At 39.5% G+C, this 27,894-nt stretch overlaps 1 protein-coding gene and 1 non-coding gene across 5 annotated transcripts in view; both read right to left on the bottom strand.

Annotated features, from left to right (window-relative positions):
- Positions 1-26,855, bottom strand: part of TSPAN12 (tetraspanin 12) — a 66,897-nt gene extending 40,042 nt beyond the window's left edge. Inside the window, exons 1-5 of one of the 4 annotated variants that reach the window (XM_033098626.1) lie at positions 26,733-26,855; positions 26,324-26,486; positions 25,243-25,378; positions 11,918-12,000; positions 10,637-10,772 (exon numbers count right to left, since the gene is read on the bottom strand). In XM_033098626.1, coding sequence (XP_032954517.1) covers positions 10,637-10,772; positions 11,918-12,000; positions 25,243-25,308 — 285 coding nt within the window. In that variant the 5' untranslated portion in view covers positions 25,309-25,378; positions 26,324-26,486; positions 26,733-26,855. Of the gene's footprint in view, positions 1-10,636; positions 10,773-11,917; positions 12,001-25,242; positions 25,379-25,582; positions 25,724-25,770; positions 25,922-26,323; positions 26,644-26,732 lie in introns of those variants that run through there. The other 3 variants (XM_033098625.1, XM_033098627.1, XM_033098628.1) reach the window with 3 other exon arrangements.
- On the bottom strand, positions 21,368-21,441 carry TRNAV-GAC (transfer RNA valine (anticodon GAC)). Its single transcript has one exon. It is a non-coding gene; the product is annotated as a tRNA-Val (tRNA).
- Positions 26,856-27,894: the final 1,039 nt, after the last annotated feature.

Below are 27,894 nucleotides of genomic sequence, written 5' to 3'. Positions count from 1 at the left end.
TGGTCTATATCACCAGAGGTAAAGCATCATGACTGAGGCGACAGAGTAGCTGAGTATTCTAGACAGGTCACCACGTGGACAGTTTCTGCTGCTTTGTAAGCTGGGTCTGCATGCTCAGCCCCATCTCAGAAGGTGTACAGGCTGTTACTGGTCTTCAAAGAGGCTGTCTGGACCTATTATTGAGTCATTCCTCAGAACGCAAGACAGGGATCCCAGAATGTGGACAGGAAAGTACCAATAGGAAGGAGCCTTAGAACCTAGACAGGCAAGTACCAATAGGCAGGAGCCTTAGAACCTGGACAGGAAAGTACCATTAGGAAGGAGCCTTAGAAATGTCCTAAGAAACACAGCCCAAGTAACACTAGACTCAGTTCTGATCCAGATGAAGCCTCTTACTCCCACCCAGCCAGTGTGGCCCGATCCCTACCAAACACAAGGGACCTTTATGACAACACCTTTTACATGACAACAGGTTAGGAAATTGGCAATTTTAAAAAATGATGTTTTATTAGGTAGAAAGGGAACTTATACTTTACTATCTGCCAACAACTTTTGAATGTATCTATAGCTATAGCTCTATGTCTGTGAAAGTATCTTCTCCTAAATCACATTCTTCTAATTGTTTTGCCTTTTTTTTCAGACAAGATATACACTTGAACTTATTTGTGTATATGCTCCAGAATAACCACAAACCTATTAGTTAAGAGTATTAAAGGAAAATGTCTCTTTTAAATTGTTCATCTTTTTTTCTTTTCTTGATAAATCAGTTCAAGCAAAAACACTTTCTTCCTGAACCAAAACTTTATTTTCTTCCTTAAAAAGAAAAAAAGTATAAGATCATAACTTGACTAAACATCATGCTTAATGTACAGGGAAAGAAAGCCATGTGTGAATAATGATAAAAGCATTAAATTCTCACTGAAGTTGCCCAAACATCAGCAATTCAGGCTAATTGACAGAAGAAACACGTTGAATTAAATAGGGTGAATTACAGAATGATTTTAAAGAAATACGATTGTTACAAATAGTTGAGCTATAACAATATTGAAAAGTAGAGACCCTTGAAGACGTGCTTTTACAGACAGATCAATGATGATCTGAAGGGAGTATATCTATTACCTGTAGGTAAATGCTTCCAACATGATAGAAAAGTTTGTTCTCAAACAAGTGAAGCAGTTCTATAACAATCCTCTGATACTAGTGAACTGTTTGTAGAACTTCTTCCCCCGCAACCTGACTTCCCCCCCGCCCCCCGAGACTGGAAAGTTGCTGTAGTGTTCCACAGAACTACTGTTCTAACACTTCCACAAGAGTCCTTAGCGCTGGCTTGTCTCCCTAACAGCACCTTAGCCTGGCACCCAGTGCCTACTTTAGCTTGATAACTATATTTTTGCTATGAAATCTGAACTAAACACATCCAGCTTAACAGAATTTTCTTTACAATGTACCTCTGGAAAAAAGTGCTAAAACATTAGACAGACTTCCCCACCTGAGTACCTTCATTCATCCACCAGTAAAGGCACAGTGTTAGAATAAAAGTATGTGTTCCATTCTCTCTTTTATCATTAAAAAAGTTTCTCTAAATGTGAAGCCATGTTAACCCAGAGTTCAAGACCAGGTAACTATTTTCTCCCACATAAACGAGCAAAAGCCAAGAAGCAAGCAACACTGCTTCTAGGGTTATGTAGCAAAACAGATCACTTCACATCACTCTTCAGCTCAGAAAACTTCAAACTGCAGAGTACATAACTACAATATTAAGACTCTCCATGATTTTGTCATAGGTCACACAGCCAACTCTCAGCCCGGTAGACTTGGCACATTTCCACCCATGACTTACACAATGAGCTTCTCCAAACATAACATGAGCAAGTCTTATCACAGTTTTTCCCTCCACTAGTATTTCAGTCCCTCAAAAGTACCTTGCTCCCCCAGCAAGCATCCGTCTGTAAACCATTGCCCTATCCCTGCCCACCAACCAAATAAAAGAACAGACTAAAGCTCCAGAAAAAGAACTAAACAAAATGGAGACAATCATTCTACCAGACACAGAGTTCAAAACACTGGTTATAAGGATATTCAATGATCTCAAGGAGAATTTCAACAAAGAGACAAACATAAAAATGGAGGTAGAAAACATAAAAAGAAACCAATCAGAAATAAAGACTACAATAACTGAAATGAAGAATACATTAGAGGGAATCAACAGTAGATTAGACGAAGCAGAGGATCTGATCAGCGATTTAGAAGATAAGGTAGAAGAAAACACCCAAACAGAACAGCAAAAAGAAGACAAAAAAATTTAGAATTGTTTAAGATACCTCTGGGACAACATCAAGTGTAACAATATTCACATCATAGGGGTACCAGAAGGAGAAGAGAGAGCACAAGGAATTGAAAATCTATTTGAAGAAATAATGATGGAAAATTTGCCTAACCTGGCAACAAAAATAGACATACAAGCCCCAGGAGGCACAGAGAGGCCCCAAAAAGATGAATCCCAAGAGGTCCACACCAAGACGCATCATAATTAAAATGCCAAAGGTTAAAACAAAGAATATTAAAAGCAGCAAGAGAAAAGCAATTGGTTACACACACAGGAGCTCCCATAAATCTGTCAGCTGATTTCTCAGCAGAAACTTTGCAGCCAGAAGGGATCGGCAAGGAATATTCAAAGTGATGAATAGTAAGGACCTATAACCAAAATTATCATACCCCGAAAAGCTATCATTTAGAACTGAAGAACAGATAAAGAACTTCCCAGACAAGAAAAAGCTGAAGGAGTACATCAACACCAAACTGGTATCACAAGAAATGTTAGAGGGACTTGTTTAAGATGAAAAAAAAAAAGTTGAAGAATAAAATGGCAATAATTACATATCTGTCAACAATTACTTTCAATGTAAATGGATTAAATGCTCCAATCAATAGATAGGGTGTCTGAATGGATAAGAAAACAAGATCCTTCCATATACTGCCTACAAGAGACTCACTTCAGATTGAAAGACACACATAAAATGGAAGTAAAGTATTGAAAAAGATATTTCATGAAAATGGAAATGAACAAACAAACAAAAGCTGGGTAGCAATATTTATACCAGCCAAAATAAATTTTAAACAAAGGCTATAACAAGAGACAAAGAAGGGCCCAGTAACCCACTTCTCGGTATTTACCAGAATAAACCCAAAATGCTACTTCGAACACCTGAAATTAATATAAAATAATATTGAATGTCAACTATAACTGAAAAATTTTAAATTGGGGAAAAGGTAAGAGGGAATAAGAGGTCCAAATTTCCAGGTATAAAACAAATAAGTCATGGGGATGTAATATACATCATAGGAAATATAGTCAATAATATAGTGATAGCGTGGTACAGTGTCAGATGGTGGCTAGACTTATGGTGATCACTTCTTTAGGTATATAAATGTTGAATAACTTTGATGTACACCTGAAACTAATATAATATTGTATGTTAGCTATATTTTAATAAAAATTATTTTTAAAAATAAAGAAAATTCAGAGATAAACACATTTTAAAATAATTCAAATGTATTGCTTCACAGGAATACTTAATGATACAACTACAGAGTTTATACATTTTAACTAAAATTTAAATGTGTTTGTCATTGGAGTTGAAAAGATTTATCTTTATCTGAGCACATAACTAGGGCCTGTTAACACACTTTATCTAAAAAAGGGGAATGATATATGGATGACAATTCTGAAAATGTAAGTTTTTTAGATTTATGAAATTTCATGAAAAAAGCCTAACTAAAGTTATTCATAAGGAATTATCTAGTCATCCACTTTATTCGACGCTGTATATAAAGTCAATATTAAACATCCCATTTCCTAAACACTTATCTCAAAGCTACTTCCCTCATTGGCTTAAACAATTTTTCTCATCTTTTACATGTGATTGTTATATGCCCTCTTATTTTAACTGTACATTTAGGGACACCATTTCCTGAGTCATTTAGACAGGTCTATGATCTTAAATGCATGCCTACGTTTCATGTTTGCCAAAGGAAGTCAATAGACCAACAGTGGGGAAGCCGATGAAAAAACAAACACACTGCACAATTGCTGAATTCACATCAAGGTAGCATTTGCTGAACCAGTGACCAGCAGTCACAGGGAGCAACAAGACTTTGAATAGCACGTGCTGCCAGAGAAATACCTGACTTTGAATTCTGCACACACGAAGGCCATGCACCCAATCAATGCATATAGATTATAGGGCTGATAATTTAACCAGTTACCTCAAATGTGTATATTAAGAAACAATATATAAACAAAGCGCTAAATGTTTACAATGACAGTGTACACCTAAATTATGCAAGGACAGAAACACAAATACTTGAACTAGTCACACTTCCACCTCTGAAGTAAACAATAAGTCCAATGAGCGCTCAAAACGCTGTCACAAAGACCCAACACTGAAGCCATGAATTTCACACCATTGTTCTAGGCCCCAGTGTCTGACACAACATTTACTGTTACAGACATCCGCTCACATGGTTTGCTGGGGCACCATTAGAAGCAATCACCCCAATATCACTTAAGAAACAGAAGTGGTCATGAAGTTCTGTCTTAGGTTCTTGTGCACTCAATAACGAGACACACACACTGATCCTCTAGACCCAGAAATGCCTAAATCGTCTTCAGTTTCCTCTGCTTGAGATTTTTGTGAGTTTAACAACTAAATTTAACAAGGGTGACTTTTAAAGAATTCTAGTTAACATGCAAAATAGCATGCATGCATTGAACGGATATGTTTGTTATATTGAAAAACGCATAAACCTTGAATCATACTTTATTTCCTGATGTCAAGTAAGATAAACATTACCATCACGTGCACGTCTCTATCCATAATTCTATCTTAGTGAGGTCTACGGAATTCAGCCACCGCCCTCCAGTTCAGGCTCCATCCATGGCTTCTGACAACTATGGCATAACCACGGCCAGGCTTCTCAGTGCCTGCAGCCCTATACATTATCATTCCATCCCATGCTGGAAACACCCACTGGCTCTCCATAGCCCCAGACAGAGCATCAGAGTCCCCTACAAAGACCTTTACAATCCGACTGCCTCATGTGCTTCTCCCTGTGCACCCACACCATAGACACTCTGGATTTCTGAGTGATGCCTACACTTGCTGTGTTCCTTTCCTCCTCCATGCCTTCACACACACTCTCCATGCTGCTCTAAAGTCCCTTCCTTCCCATCCCTTCTCCACCAGAAAGAAAACATTTGCAACATCCAGCTCAAATAAAACCTCTCCTGTGAAACCTGCCGAAAGTCTCCAATGGCTCCTTATTCTGTGTTCCCACAGTAATTTATTTATAACTGTAATATTGTACTGTCCTTGGTTATTTTCTTTGTATTCTCCCCTTTCATTTTGGAACCTGTAGTGTCTATCACAGAGTGGGTACTTAATATATGTTTGAGGGAAAAAGGGATGAAGGGAGGAAGGAAAGGAGAAACGGTTTCCTCCTTTGACAGGAGGAGAGAACTACGGCAGAACTTTTCGAGTTCCTTTTATGATAAAGACATTAAAAGGTTATATTTTAAAAAGTTAAATGACTTCTGAATGCCTTGGAATTACAAACGAAACATGTAAATCTTACAGAATCATGCCAGTAATTAATTAAACGTATCATAATGGTAGTGTGGTGGGGTGAAACATGCGTGGGCTTTGAGCATGGATTGCATTTGAACGTTACTGATAGAAACTAGCAGCTATGTAACTTCCGGCATCCTACCTTCCCTCGTCTGTAAATAATGTTAACTTAATGGCTTGTGACGGGCTTATAATTATAAATTTAATAACTACTTAAGAGAAGGCCTTCAACAGAGTCTATAGAAAATTAATTACTACTTAAAGATTTTCCAGTTTTGTGTTATGATTTGAAACAGCAACAAAAAAATGAGAATGGTTCACTTATCCATGGCCATTAAAAATTTATGTCACTTCCATTACGAGAATCATTTCAAATTTGGTTCGATCACTATATATGTTAAGGAGGCTTTAAAAATGTCTCCGCACAATCAATAGCCATATGAAAACTCTCTTGAATAATAAAACTGAAATTAAAATCTTTCCCCTTTAAACACAAGGCACTGCTCTTATAAACATGTGCCAGGCGTCCAGCTTAATTTCTGACCAGCACTTGACCAGTGCGGGCTGGCAGCTGAGCACATATTAGCATCACACTCTGACAACTGATGATCTCCTGATGGTGACTTTCAGCTGTTGTCAATATTATTAACAGATCTGTTCAATCTGTTTACATTCCCCTGAGCTGGCACAGTTTTCCTAATGCCGGTGGTACAGCAAGTTAGAATTGCAGTAAGAAATGAATTTCATTTAGTCTGCAACTAAAAGACCTGAGAAGCACCATCTAAGGCTTAAAACCAGTCTCCATTTAGCTTTAATTTTTGCTTTGAAGAGAGAAGGAATTTCTGCTACTGAAATTACTTTGAAACTCATGGCATAATCAAGTCTTTTTTCCTAGTCAGTTTTGGCTTGTTTTTCCAATATAATTAGAATTTAATGATTCCTAATCTCCTCATATATGTATATAAAATTTTCTGTCCTATGACAATTTTGCATTTATTAAGAACAAGTCTATTCAGAGTATGGTTGCCGGATTCAGCAGATAAAAATACAGAAGGTACATTTCAATTTGAGTTTCAGAAAAACAATAAATAATATTTTTAGTACGTGTATATCTTAATATCGCATGGGACATATTTATACTAAAATACACTAAAATATTATTCATTGTTTATCTTGGATCCAAATTTAATTGTATGTCCTATATGTTACTTGGGACCTTAGATTAGGATGTTTTAACAACTTGCATCTATAATTCAATAGGTGGGTCAAATTTACAACCAAGGTTCACCACAAATATTTTCCTATGGGTGGTCTCAACCTACAGAGTTGTTTTTTGGGTGCTGGGCGTGGGGTAGGAGGGCAGGTTGGTTATAAAGGTATGTTTAGAGGCTCTGTCCCTTTTTCTTGATCAGTCTGAAGAATAACGGACTTTTGACGTCTGCTTGAGCCGCACCATAGCCAAGGTGCCAGCTCCATTTTTCATAATCACTGCAGAGATGTGGAGGCACAAAAGAAGAAACCATGAGAGTCTTTCAAATATTTGCCAAAGATCTATAACCTCCTGTCCTACTTGCATTAGTTTACCTCCTTTAACAAGCCATTCCCCTTGTAGTCTAAACCTCACAGCAAGGCTCCTCCTTTAAAATCTCACTCTATTCACTGGCTTCCGGGCACCATCCTCCATCTGATGTGCTGGCCTCTCCCACTCGCACTGTTCTTGTTGATAATAGCCATTCTAACAGGTGTGAGGTCCTATCTCGTCGTGGTTTTGATTTGTATTTCCCTCATAGATAGTGAAGTTGAGGATCATTTCATACACAGATGATGTATTGTAGCATTATACACTTGAAACCTACATAATTTTATTAACCAATGTCACCCCAATAAATTTAATTTTTTTTTTTTTAAAGTCAGGAGAGCCTGAACCTGGGCATTCCAAATACGTAGGAAAGAGGGGACAGGTTCCTGAGACTGTAGAACCAGAACTTACAGGATTTGGCAGTTGTTTAGGAGAGGAGGCCATGGAAAGGAAGCCAGAGAAGAAACTGCCTGAAACGCAGATCAGAGGCAGACTGCTTGAACAACAGGTAATTGGGAGTCGAGAGCACAGATCATGCTTAAGCAAGGGAAAAGCTGGGTTGGGTCTAGACAGAGTACGGTCTAGACACTTGCCATGAGAAGAGAGGAAGCTCAGTAGGATTGAGGAATCCTATTGAGCCACCAAAAGCTGCTTTGTGAAAAGGAGTGCATCCAACAAGTAAAGCAGGAATGGGATGGGATAAAGCTGGATCAGTCTATACGGGTCACCATCCTAAAGGAAGTGCTGACCCCTTGGGGCTGAGCTTGGAGCTCCTCTTTCCTCAGAGCACCCAGCGTAAACCCTCTTAGAGGTCTTATCATAGAGTAATGGAATGCTCTATCAGTCTGTCATACACACTGGTTTCTGGGCAAAAACTCATAGTGCCTATATTCTCAATAAGTATTTGAAGAATGAATAAATGAATGAATGAATGAATGAATGAACAATGTAGTGGCCCTGAGAACCTCAGCCCTCGATGTCACCTTTGCATCATAATACCCTTTCCAGCCTCATACACTAGCCTCTCATGCAAAGTCTCTCTGACTCATCCTGCCTCAAGTAGAGAGCAAATTACTTTGTTCTTTGTTGACTTGCTTTACTAGCATTCAAGCAGCATAATGGAATGCATAAACGGTTTTCAAAATGTGTTCCTTAAAGCCTTTGGGTTCCATGATGCATGTTATCACACCCCAACCACACATCTTAGTCCAGGGACCATCCAGAGTCATACACGGAGTCGGAAGGGAGAAGAATATCTAGCAGTCATACTCAAATTGGTTGGTTAAATGAAACATCATTGTAAGATTGTGGTTTCAAAAAGGATTCAGGGGTTATTTTTAAGTTTAAAATATCTTACCTATCCTTTAAACTGCAAGCTTCATAGAAAGCCTAAGTTCTATAGTTTATGTTGAAATTATTGCCCAAATATCTTAAATGGAAAAATAGGATTTAAAACCCTACCAACATTCTACGTCTTCCTGCATACCCAAGTGGAGAAAAGTAAAGCAGTAGACATGTTCCCCTTCTCTGAGTGTGGTTCATTTCCTGCAGCATCTTCTGTTTTCTAATCATGGACCTAGAGATTTATCCTCTCAGAAGCCAAGGAGCATATCAACACAGGTTGTTCCTGTGAAATTCAAAGGTTTAATTCAGTTTCACACTAACATTCTGTTTTAATTGGCTTGGGATGGGAGCCAGTCAAGCACTGGTGAATGGAAGCTGATGCCTGAGAGCCAATTTATGCCTCTGTCTGCCCCACTCAGCATTCAGTGATAGCACGCTGGTAGCCTGAGATCCACCATGCTGGGAGTATTCACCCCACAGGAACCTACAAATTCTACACATCAGGGCTTTATTAGTAGTAGTAGTAGTAGTATTAGTTCCAGGTGTACAAAACAATGTAATAATTAGACATTTATACCTCTCATAAAGTGATAACCCCTTTCCCCCAATCTACTATCCCTGAGATCGTATATAGCTATTACAGTTCCACTGACTCTATTCCTTATGCTATACTCCACATCCTGCGAATGTCTATATATATCTATCTATATCTATCTATCTATTTATCTATCTATCTATCGATCTATATATATATAAAACTATAGTTGACATCCATTATTACTCAGCTTCAGCTTCAGGTGTACACTGCAGTGGTCAGGCACCCACACTGTCCGTGAAGTGGTCTCCCTAATAAGACAAGTGTCCATCAGATACCCCACAAAAGCTTTACAACATTATTGATTATATTCCCCAAACTGACTTCATATCCCCGGGGCAATCTTGTGGTTACCGATTGTGCTTTCTAATCCCCTCATCTTCTCCCTCATCCCCATCCCTCACCCATCTATCAACCATCAATTTTACATCTGTATCTCTGAGACTGTTTCTGATTAGTTTATTCATTTATTCTATACTTTAGATTCCACAAATAAGTGAAATCATATGGTATTGTCACATCAGGGCTTTTTTTCTGCTCAGAGATCCAGCATATCAGCACACAAACATTAAATTTTTATATTCCCTAGAAGGAATTAATGCACAACTCACCTTGAGAACTACTGCAAAGAAACACTAAACAAGTTAATTTGGGGAGAGGGAGCGGCATCTAATATGTCTGCAATTACATATGAGCAGCCTCACTAACATACAATATTTTGTCACTCAATGTGCTTCAAAAATTTATGTATAAGCTGTATTTTCAATTGACTCAAATCTGTAATATTAAAAGGGAGTTTGCTAATTTTTTCATTAAAAGTTTAATCATAATTTTGGAATCATAGGATTTGAGTGCTGAAGGGAAATTAAGAAGCAATCTACTCCAACTCTTTCAGAGGTAAAACAAACAAACAAACAAACAAACAAAAACAGAACACTAAGATCATAGAAACTGACACTCACTTATATCCACTACTTTATGTAAAGGCAGCGCTAGAATTATAATGTCTGCCTGAGACCTGACCATCTGAATTTCCAAATGAGTTAAATGGTGGATTTGTTTAATTACAAAAGAGAAAGAAACACAGTTATGACTTCTCAATTGTAGTCTTGAGGGACCTGTTTGAGTGGTGATAAGGTCCATGACACACATACACACACACACACACACACACACACACACAGACACACCAAACAAACACAAAAAAACCCTCATCCTTCCAAATAAAATTGTCAACACACAGTCTGAGGGAAACAATTAAATAGAGCACCTATTTCCATACCTCATCATTTCAATAAAGCAAATACTTGTATCGAAATCATCTCTCAGGGAAAGAATGTTTCCCTTCTCACGGGGTGTTGAACTATTACCCCAGATTAGAGTATTGCTATCACAGTTTCCTAAGCTTATAACCTTGGGCACTGATGAAAAAATACTACAAGACTGGTTAGTCTTTTTAAGCATATGAAAGAGAAGGTAGAAACACCATACCCATGCAAGAAGCAACAGATTTCTTTTCACTGTTCCACAGTATCCTAACATCCCCACAATGATCAGGAAACAGCAAACAGCAATCATGACCGGATGAACCACAGGAAAGTAAGTCAAGATGACGGCCTCCTCTACCCTGAAAGAAGAACAATAGTGTCACATTATAAATAAAATAGAATCAAAAGGCACCCAAGACATAGTACCAGGCACAACTGTGATTTCTGTTAATAATCCTGTAAGCCATCTCGCCTCAACACCGATGAATATATTGCTATTTTCAACATCAGTGTGCTATCACCAATTTGCTTGCTTGTTTTATTTTTGTTTTGTTTTGTTTAGCTTTTTATACAAGGGGTACCTTCCTACCTCAACTCATTTAAAATATTTTATAAGATAGGGCTCCTTAATGAGAAGTCGAACTCCTATTAACTCTGAAGCCTTAGCCTGAAGAAACCACACTGGACCCTTAGCTATTTTCCAGCTGAGAAGACCCTCCTCCCTCCTCTTTCCTGATCTTGGGCTCCATGTACAGCACTTTCTTTCTCCCTGACAACTGACGCTTCTCAAGATGTGAACAATTGGTATGTAAATGAAATTGGTCTACATTAAAAGAAAGAGGGAAAGAGAGAGATGATTTTTGCTAGAAAACTATGAAAAATATCACTAACTACAACCATAATAGTGAGAATAATAATAATAATAATAATAATAATAATAATAATAATTACCATTAATAAATTCTACTGTATTGAGGACTTTACAAAAATGTATCTCAGTTAACCATTAGGACATTTCAGAGGGGTGTATATTACCCCATTCAGAGGTAAAAATAAAATTGAGGGTGGGAGAAGTCAAGTAATTTGTCCCTGGTGAAGTTAATGGATCAACCTTTGAAATTTGAGAAGAAAATGGCATTGGTGGGTTTGGTTTTCATTTAGCTGAGGAATATGAAAGTAAGAAGGTAGGCAGTGAATTTTACAGACAAAAGTAGCAATACTGTCCTTTATATGCAAACGTGACACCTAGGACACACTGTCAGGACTAGCGACTGGCTAATTACCATACCCAGGAATGAATGTTCTCTAGGACCAGCGGCACACCACCTTAATGAGAATGCTGGAAAATGCAAGCCTCTGTAACAAAGGTTGCCAGGGGCAGGGAAAACTTTCTAAATGATTGCGGAAGGGCACTACCATCTAAATTGCTGAGGGCAAAGTTACCTAGAAACTAGCACCTGAGGAAACCTGATGAAAGAAATCAATCATTAATTGTAGAGCCTACCTTGTCTCTGCAGTTAAAGTCAGAACATTATTTAGGTAGTCCCTCATCCAAGCGGAAACTGCCAGCACGCTGATGGACATTAACTGGAAGGAAAAAATACAATTTGGTTACCAAGGATTTATGCAGCGTGTCTGCCACATTAATAGTAAAAAAAAAATAAAAATAAAAATAAAAATAATTAAGGATTTTTGTTACATAATCATTATGATTTCTTCTAATTACCATTTACCACCTGTTGAAATTTATTATTACTATAAATAACTGCCATTCCATTTTTTAATCATGTCATAGCCACTAAATAGAATGTCACCCAATAGGACACAGGTAGCTATCCTATTAAATGGCAGATTTCTGGTTTAGTACAGGAATTGAACATGACGAAGAGGCCCCAGAACAACTAAATTATCAAATGTACAAGATGAGCTTAAAACATGTCATACAGAAAAGCAAGGAAGCAAGCCAAAACTACTGATGTTGTCAAAAAAAAGTCACAGGAGCTAACTTGACAGGGCTTCCATTGACTAAAGTTCAAACAATTTGAGCATCAAAATACTACTACTACTACTACTACTGAATGCAACGGTTTCAAACATCCAATATGCTAAAATATCTTAATTCATAATAATAGTAAAAAAAAACACTCTGGGTGGTGAACACACAATGTAATTTATAGATGATGTGACACAGAATTGTACACCTGAAATCTATGTAATTTTACTAACAATTGTCACCCCAATAAATTAAAAAACAAACAAGCAAAAAAAAAACCACCTCACTGGCCATCTTTGGATACTCATTATTCAGAAAACTGATAAGTATCCAATATTTGTCCTATCTTTCCTATACCAACTAAAGAACCAAACACTAATGAAAGTTTTTATAGATGAATGTCTGCTAATATGTGAAGAAAGCATGATAGAGTATCACAATTAAACAACCCCTTCTGAAATGATAAATTTCTAGGCAAAGATTCCCAATAGCTGCCAAAATTATCAGGTCAGTGTTTCTCAGTCCTGTCTGTAGGTCAAAGTCACCTAGGACTTCTAACAAAATGACTGAGCCCAGATCCACCTTGGACCAATTCTTGGGACAGGGGCCAAGGTGTCAGAAATATGTAAAGGATCCATAGATGTTCTAATGTGTAGTCAGGGCTGAGAATTAGTGTCACGTGAAAAGCTGACAGGGACTTTTAGAATAGAGAGATCAGGGTGACGTAAAATACCAGACCCCCACTAATCAGTCTTAGTACCATAAAAAGGGACAACCAGATATAATGTCTCCCGATGTGATGCAATCAGAAGTACCCAGAGATACCTTTGAAATATTTTTACCGAAAAGTCAAACCTGAATTGAATCAAGGTTCCAGATCTGTCACATTATAGGAAACATAGGGAATAGCTTTAAACTTGTTAAATGCCACCAGGGGGATGCAATCAGCAAAATCAAGAATATGAGAAATTTTATGAGACAAATGATCTCATTTCTTCAATTAAAAAAAAAAGAAAATCTTGGCAAGTGGAATAAAAAGAAAGGAGAAACCATTATAAATTAAGAGACTTAAGAGATTACGCAGTGCAATCTGTTGACCTGCACTGAATCCTGATTCAAACCAACCAACCACAAGGAGACATTTATGAGTTGACCGGAGACATTTTAACATGACTGGATATTTGAAAATATTAAAAAATTATTATTTATTATTTTAGATATGGCAATGGTATTAAGGTTTCTTCAAAAAGATCCTTATCTTTCAGAGATATATACTGAATGGTTTAGCCAAATAGTCATGATGCGTGGGGTTTGGGTGGGACGTGGAGGCTATGGTGGTAATTATTGAAACTGGGTGATAGGCAAATGGAGATTAATTATGCCGTGCTTTCTACTTTTGTGTGTTTTACATTGTTCGTAATTCAAGTTTGTTTGTTTGTTTGTTTTGTTTTAAAGTGTAACGATCTAGAACATGTTCAAAAAGAGCCTTCCTGGGAAGCTTTTCCAAAAGCTGAAGGTCAACCCCTCCGTTCTGCAGGTCTTTCCTATTTTGATGAACATTTTTCTAAAATGAGCCTACACTTACCTTCTTAAGTACAACACAGTGCAATTCTATTTCACGTGACTTGTAATAACTTCTGGTACCTTACTGAACACTAATTACCATTATATGTTACAGATTAACATTAAGTGATAAAGTAATAAATAAGGTAGGAATGTGTCTGTACTGACTTAAGCAGTGGCCATGAAACATGCTTTCTGGATAAAGGCTCCAAGGTGAGCAAAACACATACAGCTCTGTGACCTCTGGTACAGCGAAGTATAGCTACCTGCTTGGAAGGTCAGCTCGTGAATTCATTCGGCCTTCATTCAGTAGCAAACATTTACTCAACACCTACTGTCTGCCTTGTACTGTCTGTGCTAGCGTCAGAGACTCAGCAATGAATCAGAGAAGGAAGATAGCAGCCTTTGTGGAGCCTCTTGTGAGACACAAGGAATACATATATCAATCAGATAATTACAGACTGGGAACAGGACCATGAAGCACAGAAAAGCAACGTAGCCTGTTCAAGGTCTTACAGACTCTAAGTGGCAGAGCTAGGATTCAAATCCAGGCCTTCAGTCTTTGGAGCTTTAGGTTCAGTCACTAACTGCCCTCCAAGTTTAGAGACGAGCATGAGAATTTCCATGGGCAGTGAGGAGACCAGCCTGGACAGCATGCAGGCTTCCTTTAGGGAAAGGGAAAAAAAGAGGGTGGGAAGGTAGTCTGTTGTGGTTAGGCTCAGTCGGAATGTCTGAACTATCATCTTTGGTGAATAAAGGCTAAGGGATCAATGGCCTAAAACAGGTTAGAAACCCTGGGACCACAGTTCAGAGGAGAATTAGACCAGTTACTGCTAGCCTCATTTCTACTGGGAATGAAGAACAGATTGTAACCCTAATAAAATTACGCAGTGTATTAACCATGCTTCCAGCTTCTGTAAACTTAATGCTTTAACATCTGTTCCACCTGCTTATGCTGGACACACCTTGGTCAGGACAAACTGATAACATGCCTGAGTTACCTTGTCTTGACCTGCCTTCCACCCACCTATGGGAGTCCTTCTCCCAGGGACGCACTTTTCATTTTCAAATACAAACCAACCAATCGGATCCCACACCCCCAGCCACTTCCTTTACTGAGTTCTCTCACTCTGGGCCACTCTACACCTGCTCTAATCACCCCAAGGTCCACATACTAGACAACTAGAGACAGTCCCTACACTCCAGAGGCTGTTGAATTATTCAAACTAACCAATCCAAAGCCTACTTCCTCTGCCTTGCCTGTTCCTTCTCCAGGAAGCCACCATAAAAGTACTTGCCTGGGTCCCTCACCTCTGCTTGTGATGGACCCCAGTGCTTCCCTTGTCCCGCTGTAATGAGGCATGTACTCTCTTGGGATCTGTGAGCATAATAAACTACCTTTTCAATGGCAGTTGTCTCCTGACGTGTTGGTCCCTAAATAATAATAGAACCTATTGAAACACACAGGGCTAGCAGGGAACCAGGGACTACTACTTAATTAAATATGAGGCTATGTGTTCTCCCTCTGCTTGGCTATTTGTGGGTCTTTAAATACCTTGTAAGTTTCACGGAGACGGGGAGGTCTAGTAATGTGTTATTTTATTTAATTACCTCAAATTCTCTTGTAGTTCTAAATAATTCTCTCCTCTCTTTATGATTGATTCTTCAAAGTAATAATTGACCTTGGTTTCTCCATCCTCTAATTTTTACCACGCTGTTTAGCCAATTTTCAAATATCATTGCTCTAAGACAGTGTCAATAATAAATTATCAGATTCTGCATTTTGTATAATATATTATCAGTGGTTGTCATTATACACAGTTCTTCCATATATAACAAAAAAGAAAATGTATGTCTTATAAATGACATATTCCAAAAGATTTCTAGTGTGATAGAACAGTTAAGAGCATGGCTTTTGAAGTCATTCTTCCATCTAAAACTTATGTATTGATCAGCAGCTGCTTGCCAGGTACTGTGCGACGCGATGGAGATACACTGGTGGGCGATAACATTCTATGGTGAAATTTACTAAATGAAGAGGACACAGATGAGTCAACTCATCAGACATATAAATGCGTAACTGCAAACAGTAGTGAGTACTGGGAAGAAAAAATACAAGTTGCTACAAGAACTCCTTTTGGGGTGACTGACCTGTTCCATGGGGTCAAAAGGACTTCTCTAAGAGAGCTGGGAACTGAATAATTACCAAGTTCATCCGGGAGAAGGAGGTTAAAAAGAACATTCCAGTCAGAAAGAACAGCCAAGGTCCCAGGGTGGAAGGCATCACGGTACATTCAAAGAAGGGAAACTGGCATGTGGTAAGAATAGAAAGCCAGGCAGGGGACCGATCACAGTCTTAGAGGTCATTTTAAGGCTTATGGTCTTGACCATAAGGACAGCCAGAAGCCACTGAATCAAAAAGCCTTGGTTCGAATTCCAGCTCTGCTCCTTTTTAGCTATATAACTTTGGGTGTGTCATTTATTCTTTCTTAAGCCCTGTTTCCTCACATATAGGTTGTTATAATAGTAAGTCCAACTTCATAGAGGACTTATGTGATGAGAAAACAGAGTAGGATTCTTATACACATTACCTATTAGGTTGGTGCCAAAGTAATTGTGGTTTTTGCAATTATTTTTAACCTTTTAAACCACAATTACTTTGGCACCAACCTAATATTTTTATCTTAAGTCACTTTTGACCTCAGGGCTTTCTCTTAATCTTTCTTAGCTTACGAGACAAGACACCTCTAAAATCAGTTCAAAATGGAAACTGCATGAATTGGAAGGTCTAACAAATGGGTAAAGGTGGAAGTGCTGTAACACAGCTACCTACTGGACTTCCATGGCCCTTCTCAATTTTAACGTCTCTAAAACTAAACTCATCGCCATTCTCTGGTAACCTGTGTGTCCCTTCTCCTGTTTTCCCTATCTCAATAAATCATATAATCAATGCTTCAATCACAAAAACTGGCAACTTGGCAAGCAGCCTGAACCTCTCCCTCTTCCTCAGTCCAACATCTAATTACATTCAAGTGCTACAGATTGTTCCTGCAACACGTCTGGTGAATTCCTCCCCCTTTCCTGCTACTTCTGGCTAGTTCAGGCCCTCAATCTCTCGCCAGGCAGTTCCAATCACCTTATATTAGAACTCTCCAGATCAGAGTCCACCTCAAATTCACCCTTCAGTTAGTTACTTTATAAAACAAAGATCAAGTTCTTCTGCTCATAAAGTTCTAAATGCTGCCCCTTATGGCTCCTTCCCAACTCTTACGTCTACTTCCCCCAACTCTCTCCTAGAAAATAAAGGTTAAACTCTTCAGCAGAGCACACAGTCCCTGGACAATCACTCTTTAATCTGTTTCCTGCTCCTTCCCATTCTACACTTGGGTGACAAAAAGCCTGCTTGCACTTCTCCAGTATGTACCATGCAGGTCTCCCAAAGCCCCCACATCTTTGCCCATGTAGTTCCCTCTGCCAGGAATGCTATTCTGCCCCAACCTTTCTGTCTTCATGGGCACCTTATCCTGAAAGACAGGCTCAAATACCAGCTGGTGTGTAAAGGCATCCTCCCAGCTCCCTTTCCGCAGTCAGCGCTCTGGTACAGACTTCAGAGAGCAGGTATCTATAGCTTCCGATTATATTTTACCCTCCTGTCTCCCTCCTCTAGGGACACAAACCACTGCTTACAGCACATTGCACAGCAGAGAACCAGGCCCAGTGGTGAGGCCCATTCAATATATGTTAGATGAGTGATGAGAAAAATAATTAAAGGGAGATGATTTCAACTTGCTAGATAAACTATTAGAGAACTTTAGCAAAATTAGAGGATGCTTTACGAAGAATGAAGCTTTCTACATCACTGGAAGTTTTCCAGTATAGAGATGCTTGCTGAATTACAAGATCAGAGATTTATGTATCAGGTCAGAAGCTTGGCTTAAGTGTTCTCAAAAGTCCTTTCAGCTACAAAGTTTGCATCCTACTTAGCCCTACTGTTTGTTTTTTTGTTATATTTTGTGTGTTTTTTCACAGTAGTAACCCAAGCATTGTAGCTGTACACAGAACATTAGTCAAAATAAATAATATCAACCCAAAGCCTTATCCTATAGTAAACAAGCAACTCTGAGCAGAAACTGCTTTTTTTTATGACAGTATTTCCAGCCACATTAAACACCTGAGCAGTTTCATTCTCAAAGAGTGATTTTATATACTGGGGTTGAGAAAATAATAACAGTAACAACAAATATAGCTCAAGTTATAGGGAGAAACTAAGCTCAAATGAGATGAGGTCACTTCAATGACTAATCCTGACGTTATTAAATCTAGAAGCACTAATTACGCAAGTAATTCAGGACTCCTTACTAATAATGGTATTTTCTACTAATTTTCCAGGTGAAAGGAATTCTTCAACTGTCATTCATCATGATTAAATTATCAGGAGCAATGTACCATAGTTATCCTATGTAACTAGCTCTATAGCTTCCTACATTGTCTCCACATTGCAAAATATTATTTGCAGTTCAAGGAAATATTTAGAAAATAACACAAATATTACTTTAGAGAAATATATTTAATATAGCAGGATATTTGTCATATCCTTCCTTGCAAAACATTTAGAAAATGCTAGTTCTCAACAAATATTTAAAAGTATATTTGCTGTGTTGCAGATATATTCTGGTTTTGCTTGAATCTAATTATGTAAAAACAAGTACTGAATCAAGTTGTTTTCTAAATCAGAATTTTATGTGTGTGTACATTCCCTAAATTTATTATGAAATGTATATGTGTAGCTTCCAGCACATGGTAAGGTCACAGTCAAAAAACAGATTTCCAAATCCTTCAACTGTCTGTCCCCATAATACATGGTCTCATATAAGGTGACAGTGACACTAATCATTTCTGTTCAAGGCTGACAGATATCTAAAACCGCCTACCTGAACTTTTCCTTTTATGTCAAGTCTGTTAGAAAAGAAAGAGCAAATGCAGAAAAGAAACTGGGAACTTACAGTTCTGCCTCTTCAGAGAACTGAGAGAAGCAATTCAGACTTCCCATACGTCTTTAACTCTTAAAAATGGAGAAATTGGACTAGGTGCTTTTAAAATTCCCTTTTTTTAAAAAAAAGGATTCCATTGTTATTTATTGAAATGTAAAGGTAAATCAATTCTTGATAATTTGGAGGCTGGCAGCCCAATGTCAGCCCTCCCCAGTAACATGTCTGTTTCATGTCCCGTGCCTGCTACCCTCTGCTCCCGGTCAGTTATGCCTTCCCAGGTCTTTCTACTAGGCATGAGCAGCGGGGGAAAAAGAGCAAACGGGGAACACTATTGGAGAATGCTGTGGAAAAACAGGCAATGTAAGTGCTGGCTGAAATGAGTTCTGAAGATTACTTGTGGGTATCATTTAAGCATCAGCATCTATTAATTAGAGCTGAATCAATCAATAGCACCCGGGAGCTGTTCTGACTAATAGTTTTTATAGATCATCATGCTGCCTATGGATGGGGAGACCATACATCCTTCTCTGCCCAGGCTCTAAGCCTCTGATATCCTGGCATAATTAGTAGTAGCAAAATCCCCTTCACTTAAATTGTCCTGGTTTCCATGTCAAATTATCTGGTCACCCTACAGGGACTTCAGGTAAAAGAAGGGCAAAAAACGCCTCCTTCTGCACTGCTGCTGCTATGCAGTCTAACGGCAGTAAACTCCACCTACACTTCGCCAAGGGCCCCGCCTGCGATTGCTCTCCGTGGGAACAGATGAGTGAGAGGACACTGCCCCAGTCTGCAGCGGGATGGGCGACCAGGAACCCTCCAGGCCCTTCTCCTCCAAAGGCATTCCTTAAGCAGCATGCAGTTTACCTTTGTTTGTCAGCTGAGCAACACTATAAAAAAGTGCATTGGCTCTGTCCCCGAAATAAAAGCTTATTTTTAAAAAGCACTAACATTTGTTGGAGGGCTCTCCGCTATTCCTTAGGAAAAGTTAAAGAAAACTGGAATGCCTTTCCCAGTATAAACTTGAGGGCATCAACTTAGAAAATAGCACTTGAACGTGACTACCTGAATGCCACGGGTATGCAAACGTCTACTTGCCAAGAACTCCTGTAGGGTGTGCGTGGGTCAGACACCTAAGGTGTCTGCAAGACGCCCAGCGAAGAAGAAAAAGAACACTGAGCCTTCCGCTGTTTCTTTGACTTTGCATATTTCCCCAAAGCATGCACGAGGTCTCCTGACCACTTTTTAAGCATTCTTTAATAAGTTTCTTTTCATAGTTCATCAGGGTAGTCCCTCTCTATTGCTACCATATTTAGTAATCGCAAATGAAAAACAATGTGTCTTATCTGCTGATGAGAAATGGGAGCTTAAAACTACGAATATAGTATTGTATTTTTAGAAAATAATAAGCATATTTGATGAATGTTAAGGGTGCACGGATTTCAGGAATTTCCAAAGAAAACCGTATTTATCCATATATTTGTAATAGCAGAAAATGACCATCTAAGAAAGGCAAACACTCATATCATAAACCCGCAGGAGTGGTCATTAAACTGGAGGAAAGCATTCATTTATTTAGATGATATGCCATCTAAATAGTAAAAGTGTGATCAATTTGAAGTAAAGTTAACCCAGTTAAACATGGTCTCAAATGAGTTGTAGGGGCAGTTTACTCATTCGTACCAGGCCCCATTACAGACCCACCACGCTCATGACAAAAATACAAGGTCCAGTGTCTCTCTGCCAACCCCAGGAGAGCTATCCAGGGATCGTGCGTCTTCGTAATGTGGAAGGACCACTCAACAGATGGCAAATCAAGGTGGCTGGATGCACAGCGATGGAGAGAAGGCAGAGTATTTGTGATGTGAAATGTGCTGTGGATTATTTCCTCTTAGGCATGTCTATACCTCACACTCAAAATACTTTTTAACTAAAAACTCATCATCATCATCATCACTCAGTTTGATTTTCAACTCCCAGAACAACAGGACAAAATTATATAGATCCCCAGTGTTTTCCCCAATTAAGATTTATTTTTCTTTTCCCTAAAATCCTTGTGTGGTAGAGAAGGGAAGAGAATATAGTAGAAATAGACGGGGAAAAGTCTATTAAAACTGCCAAATGAAGAGTAAAAGGCTATAGGTCTTTCTTTCTTTTTTTTTTTTTTTTACATGAACTATATATAATTTATTCTTAAATTAACTCAATTACATACTTTATGAACATGATTTACAAATTAGGAAAATGAATGTCAGAAAAGTTAGTAGCCAATTCCTTAGGTAGAGATATGTAGGAAGACATGCCCAATAGTTGATTACAAAGAACTAAAACAAGATGGTGGGCGATTGGGTATGTATTTCTTGAGGTGTTTTTTTTTGTTTTGTTTTTTTGAGGAAGGCGCAGCTCACAGTTGCCCGTGCGGGGATCAAACCGGCAACCTTGGTGTTGTCAGCACCACACTCTAACCAACTGAGCTAACAGGCCACCCCTGTATTTCCTGAGTTTTAAAATGCACATTGAAATTTTATAGAAATGAAGATATATTTGAGCTTTCGTTAACTCAAGTATGTAACATAGTGGCAGGTCCATTAACATTATGTGAAACTAGTCCAGCTTAGGACTCACTCATCCTGGTCCGGTTGCCACCATCGTATGGCTTACAAAGACAAAAAGGCTACAGCTCTTGATCTCACACGTGTTGAGGGCAGGTTACTCAATCTTGCAAAACCTGAGGCAAAAAAAATCGCCCTCTCCATTTTCAGCCTGTGACGGCTAGTTTAAGAAGTGGGATTCATATGCCATGATGGTTGGTTCTGCTTCTAATTCCAACAAGAACAAAAAGCAAGGACAAAAGCCTTGCTCCTTGAGGTGTGGTTCTTGGGGACCAGCAGCATCTGCATCACAGGGGAGCTTTTTAGAAATTCAGACTTTCAGGCCCAACCCCAGACACACTGAATCAGAATCTGCATTTTAACAAGATGCACAAGAGACTAGGCACATGTGCACGTGCGCGTTTAAGTTCTGCTGTGGAGGACTTGGAGTGGGCATCGGATAGATAATCCCTTCCTACTGAGGATGTTTACGTAGCTGCAAAGAAATTCCCCACGGTGTCCAGAAGTACAACTCCTCCTGCACTTGGAGTAAAAAAAAAACTGGACTTTGCATCCCAGTTCTGTTACTTACTAGCAGTTACTGAACTTCTCTATTTACCTTAAAAACAAACTAACTATTTTCCAGGGCTGTTATGAGAATTCGATGAGAGAGCACTGCCTGGCACAAAGCAGTAAACTGCTTCTGATTCCGTATCGGTAGGAAATGAAGGATCTGCCAATACTGCTTTAACATTGAAAGAATAATGCCAATTTTCCCAAAGCTAGCATATACATTTTATACAATTCCATCAAACTCCCATAGATATTTTTAATTGTATAAAATAATCTTAAAGTCAGTATGGAAAAAGAAACCATTAACCAAGACAAGAAAGACAGGCGCCTTACAAGAACAGAAGAATATGAAAGAATATATCCAATTCTACAGAACAATTCTACCAAAAAAAAAACACAGAAAAATGTGTTTCTTATATAGCAACAGATAACATACATGAAATCAACAAACAAAAGGGCAAACCTAAATGGTACATATTAAATATTTAATGAATATGAATTATGAAATGATACATATATATGTATATGTATATACACACATATGTGTGTGTATACACACACACACACAAACACACACGAGCATGTTTATACTCACCGGTAGTGGAGGATGCAAAAATAAAGTAACAGTGAGATAACACTAAACCTTTCAGAATGGCAAAACTTAAAAGAGTGCCATGACACCAACAAGATGGCAACAAATATTTGTATGCATACAATGGGTGTAGCGGTACTGTTATTTCCAGGGACTAGATTCCAAGGACAGGTTGCTATGTCAAAGGAAGTTAATGGTGGTAACAGTAGTAGCAGTATTAGTTACAACAATGACAATTACTACTGTTACTATTACCAGGATACTTGTGACACAACAATCCACCTCCTGGTAATCTACTTTCAGGAGATGGTTATTCAGCATCATTATTTTAGTAGTAATAGTAACAACAGTAAGTGCCCCTACTACATAGGTAGTACTTACTAAGTGCCACTGTTCAAACACTTTACATATATCAACTCTAATCCTCACAACAACTCCAAAAAATTTGAAACTATCATTCCCATTTTACAGACTAGGAAACTGAGGCACTAAATGTGCCTGGCAAACAGAAGAACTATATAAATGTTAGCTATTTTGCCCTTGTTGTTATATATTCCCTGACAAGCAGTTCCACTCCTGTGATTAGAACCCAAATGAGAAAAAAAATTTAATAAAAAATATTATGAATACATCTGAATGTACATAAATGGGTATATATGGACAGGTATGAGTAAATATATCTTTAAATGAAATCAAGAAAAACACAAAAAGACACATAGTAGGCAGTTTGCGTGGATTCTTTTGTTGGAGGGAAGGTGATATTGGGAAAAGAGAAAGGAGGAAGCCATTTCAATAATCAGAACACACACAAAAAGTGAGAAAGTTGAACTATAGGATAACAACTAAGAAATAATACTTTACATTCTTTGGAGACACAAAGAGCCTTAGAGGAGCTTAAGGAGTAGGTGGTTTTAAGCATATTTCATTACTCAGAAAAACAATATTTTTGTTAAATAATTTGGGTTTTCTTTCCCCTACATAACACAGATTAAGACAATTTCCAAAGCATTATTCTTTGTTGAACAACAACAACAACAACAAAATCCTGGTACTCCAAGGTTCAAAACTCAGAAATTATCCATGTAAAAGTACTAGAAGCATGGAAGCTGAATTCTGCTCCTGTCGCTGTCACTGTAGGATTATTTGACCTTTGGCAAGTCACTAACTTACACTTAGTTTTGTCATCCCCAAAGTAAGGAAGTTCAACCAGGTCATCTTTAAATCTCCTTTTAAAGTTATAAAAATGTGATGATTCTGTAACTAAAAAGTATAAAACAGGAAAATAAAAAACTGGTAAATTGGAGTGATAATTATTATACATTTTAAAGAAACAAAGTTCAAAATCTTAATGCCGTATAGCTAAGCAAGTAATTTAATGACCCACTTAAAAACGTACATTTTTAGAATTAAAATCTGCAATAAGATCAATTAGTGAATTTACATTTTCAAATGGTGAAAAGCATTGAATTTAACTACTCAATTCTTTAATTTTCATTTTGAGAAAAAAAATGTTGCCAGTTTAGATATCTTCCAGATCCACTCACTAAGGTAAAGCTTAATTTGTCACCTTCAAATGGAGGCATCCATCAGTAGTTCAACCAAAATGTCATCCTCTAGAGACTACATGTAAAAGCCCTATGAAAAAAGGCTGGTCAAGGCCCGCCAGTCAGCCAACTAAATAAACTACGCATTAAAATTTCTAACAGAAAATTTTGAATGTGCTATTAATAGAATACAAAATTGGCAAAAAAAAAAAAAAAATTATCTGCTTAAGCATGACAGCTTCCTGAAGCAACAAAGTTTTAATTTTTATATTTCCTCATAAGTTTTATAAATAATAATGTGACTATTAATAACACTTCGTGAAAATATATGTCTGGGTGCAAAGCATAAAAAGTCACTAGCTCATAGGGCATAAAGATTTCCATGAGCTTGTTAAATTTAATGTATTTTATTTCCTTAAATGGTTATGGGATTTTCCAAAAGCATACACAAAATTCCTTAAAACTTTGCCAACTTAGAAATAGTTACATGAAAACCACCTTTTTAGACTGATTGGAATCTCCTAGAAAAATCTACCCAGTCTTTTGATAGGTTATCTTACGATTTCCCACAAAAAAAGTAAGACTGCTTGCCACAACCAGGTTTTATAGGCTAGGATGACGTAGGGAAACAATTTATGGCTTGCACAGTTATCTGAAATTCCTGAAAACAAGCAGTTCCCTAAGCAGTATGTCATAATTGTCTTATCTACAAGCACAAGCACGTGCATTTATTTATATCCCTAGATTAACTTCAAGTCTAATTTTACTGCCACTAGTATCCAGGGGTGGATTTCTTTTTTTCAAATGGAACTTGAGCGAGATCAAAGGCATTTTAAGGTCAAATTTTACTTCTCTGAAAAATCGAAGGTGTGATCCCATGTAATTAATTACTGCCTAGCCGTGCCCTTTGGTGCATTACGTAGTGGCTGCAGGAAACCCCGTCCAGCCGTCCCCACCTGTTGGTGTGTGGGACTGTTGGACTTACCCAAAAGAGCAGGTTGAGGGCGTAGAGCAGGCAGCGCAGGCACTTCACGGAATCTTCTCTGGCCATTGTGAGCCACGCAAGGGAGAAGCCCCATCCTTTCACCACATCCTACCCCCACGGGCGAGGCAGCAGCGATCTGCAGGGGGCGGGGGACAACAGGGAACGTCTCAGCACCGCGCTCTGCACCCCCATCCCCTCCCGCCTCTGCCAGCCCTCAGCTGGGTCCGCAGTCTGGTCCGAAGCCTAGTTCGCTCGAGACACTGCTACATCGAAAATCATTTGTTAAAGTTATAATGGTAATCTAAACTCCCCGAAGTTCCAAACCGGCTTCGGATAACACCTGCTGAGAAGAGAAAACGATTGACTCCCCGGGTGAATGAAGGCGCACAGTAAACTCCCGTTCTCTGGGGACACGCGGCGGTGTCCTCTGCATTCTGATGAGACGCTCTTTAAAACCTCTCTCAATCCACGCCCCTCCTCGGGGACAGCTCCGCTCGGAACTGTCCCAAAGGTTAGAAACCAAACTACCCTCTGGAGACGTCACAGGCGCCGCGGGAGACTCCAAGAGTGGGAATGTGCCTCTCATTTGGATAATTCCTGGGCCCCTCAACCGCGCACCCCCCACCCCATCCTGTAGCTCCAGTGTGAACGCGAGGCACTGGAGGGGGCGCAGCTCTGAGCTGCGATTCCTCCCGGCGACTAGGGTTTCTTTGGGAGAACGTGAGAAATGATGTTTCAGCCCCGGAATGATGGATTAGCCTGGGGCGGGGGACGGGGAGGAGCGCGGGGAATTAGGGCCGGTGCAGCTGTGCAGACGCCGGGTTAGTCATTCACGTCCCCTCCCCCGGCCCCGGCCGCTGCCGCGACCCCGCGCTCCCAGCCGCGGGAGGAGCACAAAGCCCAGCGCGGTCACCCGCCCCGCCACCGCGTCCGCGCGCCCCCGGCAGGGCGCGGGGGGAAGCGCCGGCGGCCGGGAGCCCAAAGGCAGCCGGTAAGTAGTTTAGCACACAGAGCCCAGGGCAGCCGCCGGCGGGCTGGCGGGACGGCGGGCAGGCAAGACGGGAGACGCGCGGCCACTCACCGTCGGCGCAGGGCTCCGCGCCCCACTCCCGCCGGGGGACAGTCCGGGATGCACGGCGGGGGCTCATCGGGGCAGGGACGCTCCGCCCGCAGAGCCGAAGAGCTGCATTGGCTCCAGCAGGAGACGCTTCCTTCTCTTCCTCTCCCCTCGCCGTCGCCGCCTCCTGAGAAAAAGAAAAAAAAAAAAAAAGAGTCCTGGGCAGCAGTTGCTGGAAAGTCTCTGTTAAGCCACCTCCCAGCGCCGCTGTCCCTCCCAAGTCCTCGCCAAGTCCGGACGAGGCAGCGGCGGCAGCCAGGGCCAGCTGCACAAACTCTCAGCGCATGCTCGGGCCGCTGGCTGCAGCGGTTGGATCTTAGTGGGTGTTTCTTGTCCCCTCACCCGGAGGGAGCCCCTGAAGGGGACGCCTCACCTCTACAAGACAAAGTCCAGAAGGAGATAAAGCTAGGGACTTCGGGGAAGCCCGCGCATTAAACCCCTTTAAAATGGTGGCGTCAGAGGAGAGGAGGTTGGGTTATAACCATAGGGAAACAGGCTTTTATTATATGAAAATATTTGTGTTTGAGAAGGGGGTGAAGGAGCGGCCCAGCCCAATTCCAGCAATGGGGAAACCAGTTTTCACACCCTTTCTGGAACCTCCTCCTGTGTCACTAATTTGGTGCCCTATGATCCTTCTTATTGCTTTGCTGATCTCCCTGATTTAAAATAATAATAATAATAATAACAACAACAACAGTTCTTCCCCACTTCCATTTACGGAAACACCCAGTAAATGTGTCCAGCTCTGCTACATCCAGAATAGGAATTTTTAACTCTTTCACAAGTAATACAGAGTTTGCAAAATTTTCTCCCAATAAGATTGAGTTTTAAGTGGGTGATTTATCTTGAATTGTGTACATAGTAATGGGCCTTTGATTTTTTTTTAACTAGAAATTCAGGAAGTATTAAAGTAATAATAGGAGACTGTCCTTCCAAAATTACCTTCCCACTTGGAAAGTAAGAAGTTTCACACTTAAAAAGCACTCTATCATATTCTCCATATAAAATTTTGATGTTTTATGCCTTATAGTAGTCCACATTTCTATGATTATTTTTGTGTATATCGTGTGGCAAATAAATCTTCACTAACAAATCCGAATTCCCTGAAATTCAAGCCACATTTTTAAGAAAACCTAGTAATGTGAGTCCTCCTCAAATTTCTTAAACGGGAAAATAAAATTGGAACCCCGTGTCCAGCATTGCCTGTCCAGGGTCAGTTGCTGCATGACCAGAATGACGAGGAGACACACACTCATTTGAGTAAAACCAAGACTAAAAGAGAATCGGAGTGGTCTGGGTTAGGGTTAGGACAATTCTTGTCAAGCAAGTCACTAAGCTGAATGTAAGGCAACAAGCCCCAAAGAGCACAAAGATAGCCCTCCACACAAAACACCAAGAAAAGTGTCCAGCCAGCCATCAGATGACTCTAATTCTGACAACAAAGCATCTTCTGGAATCATGAAGAGTAAAGGAACCCACTTTCAGTTTCTGCTCACATTAGGGTGTACACCAGTTCTAAGCAGATAAATGCTGAA

The sequence above is a fragment of the Rhinolophus ferrumequinum genome, chromosome 26 (genome assembly GCF_004115265.2).
Source record: "Rhinolophus ferrumequinum isolate MPI-CBG mRhiFer1 chromosome 26, mRhiFer1_v1.p, whole genome shotgun sequence".
NCBI classification, from domain to species: Eukaryota; Metazoa; Chordata; class Mammalia; order Chiroptera; family Rhinolophidae; genus Rhinolophus; species Rhinolophus ferrumequinum.
Note: the sequence above shows the minus strand (reverse complement) of the source record. Positions and strands in the feature narration are given on the sequence as shown.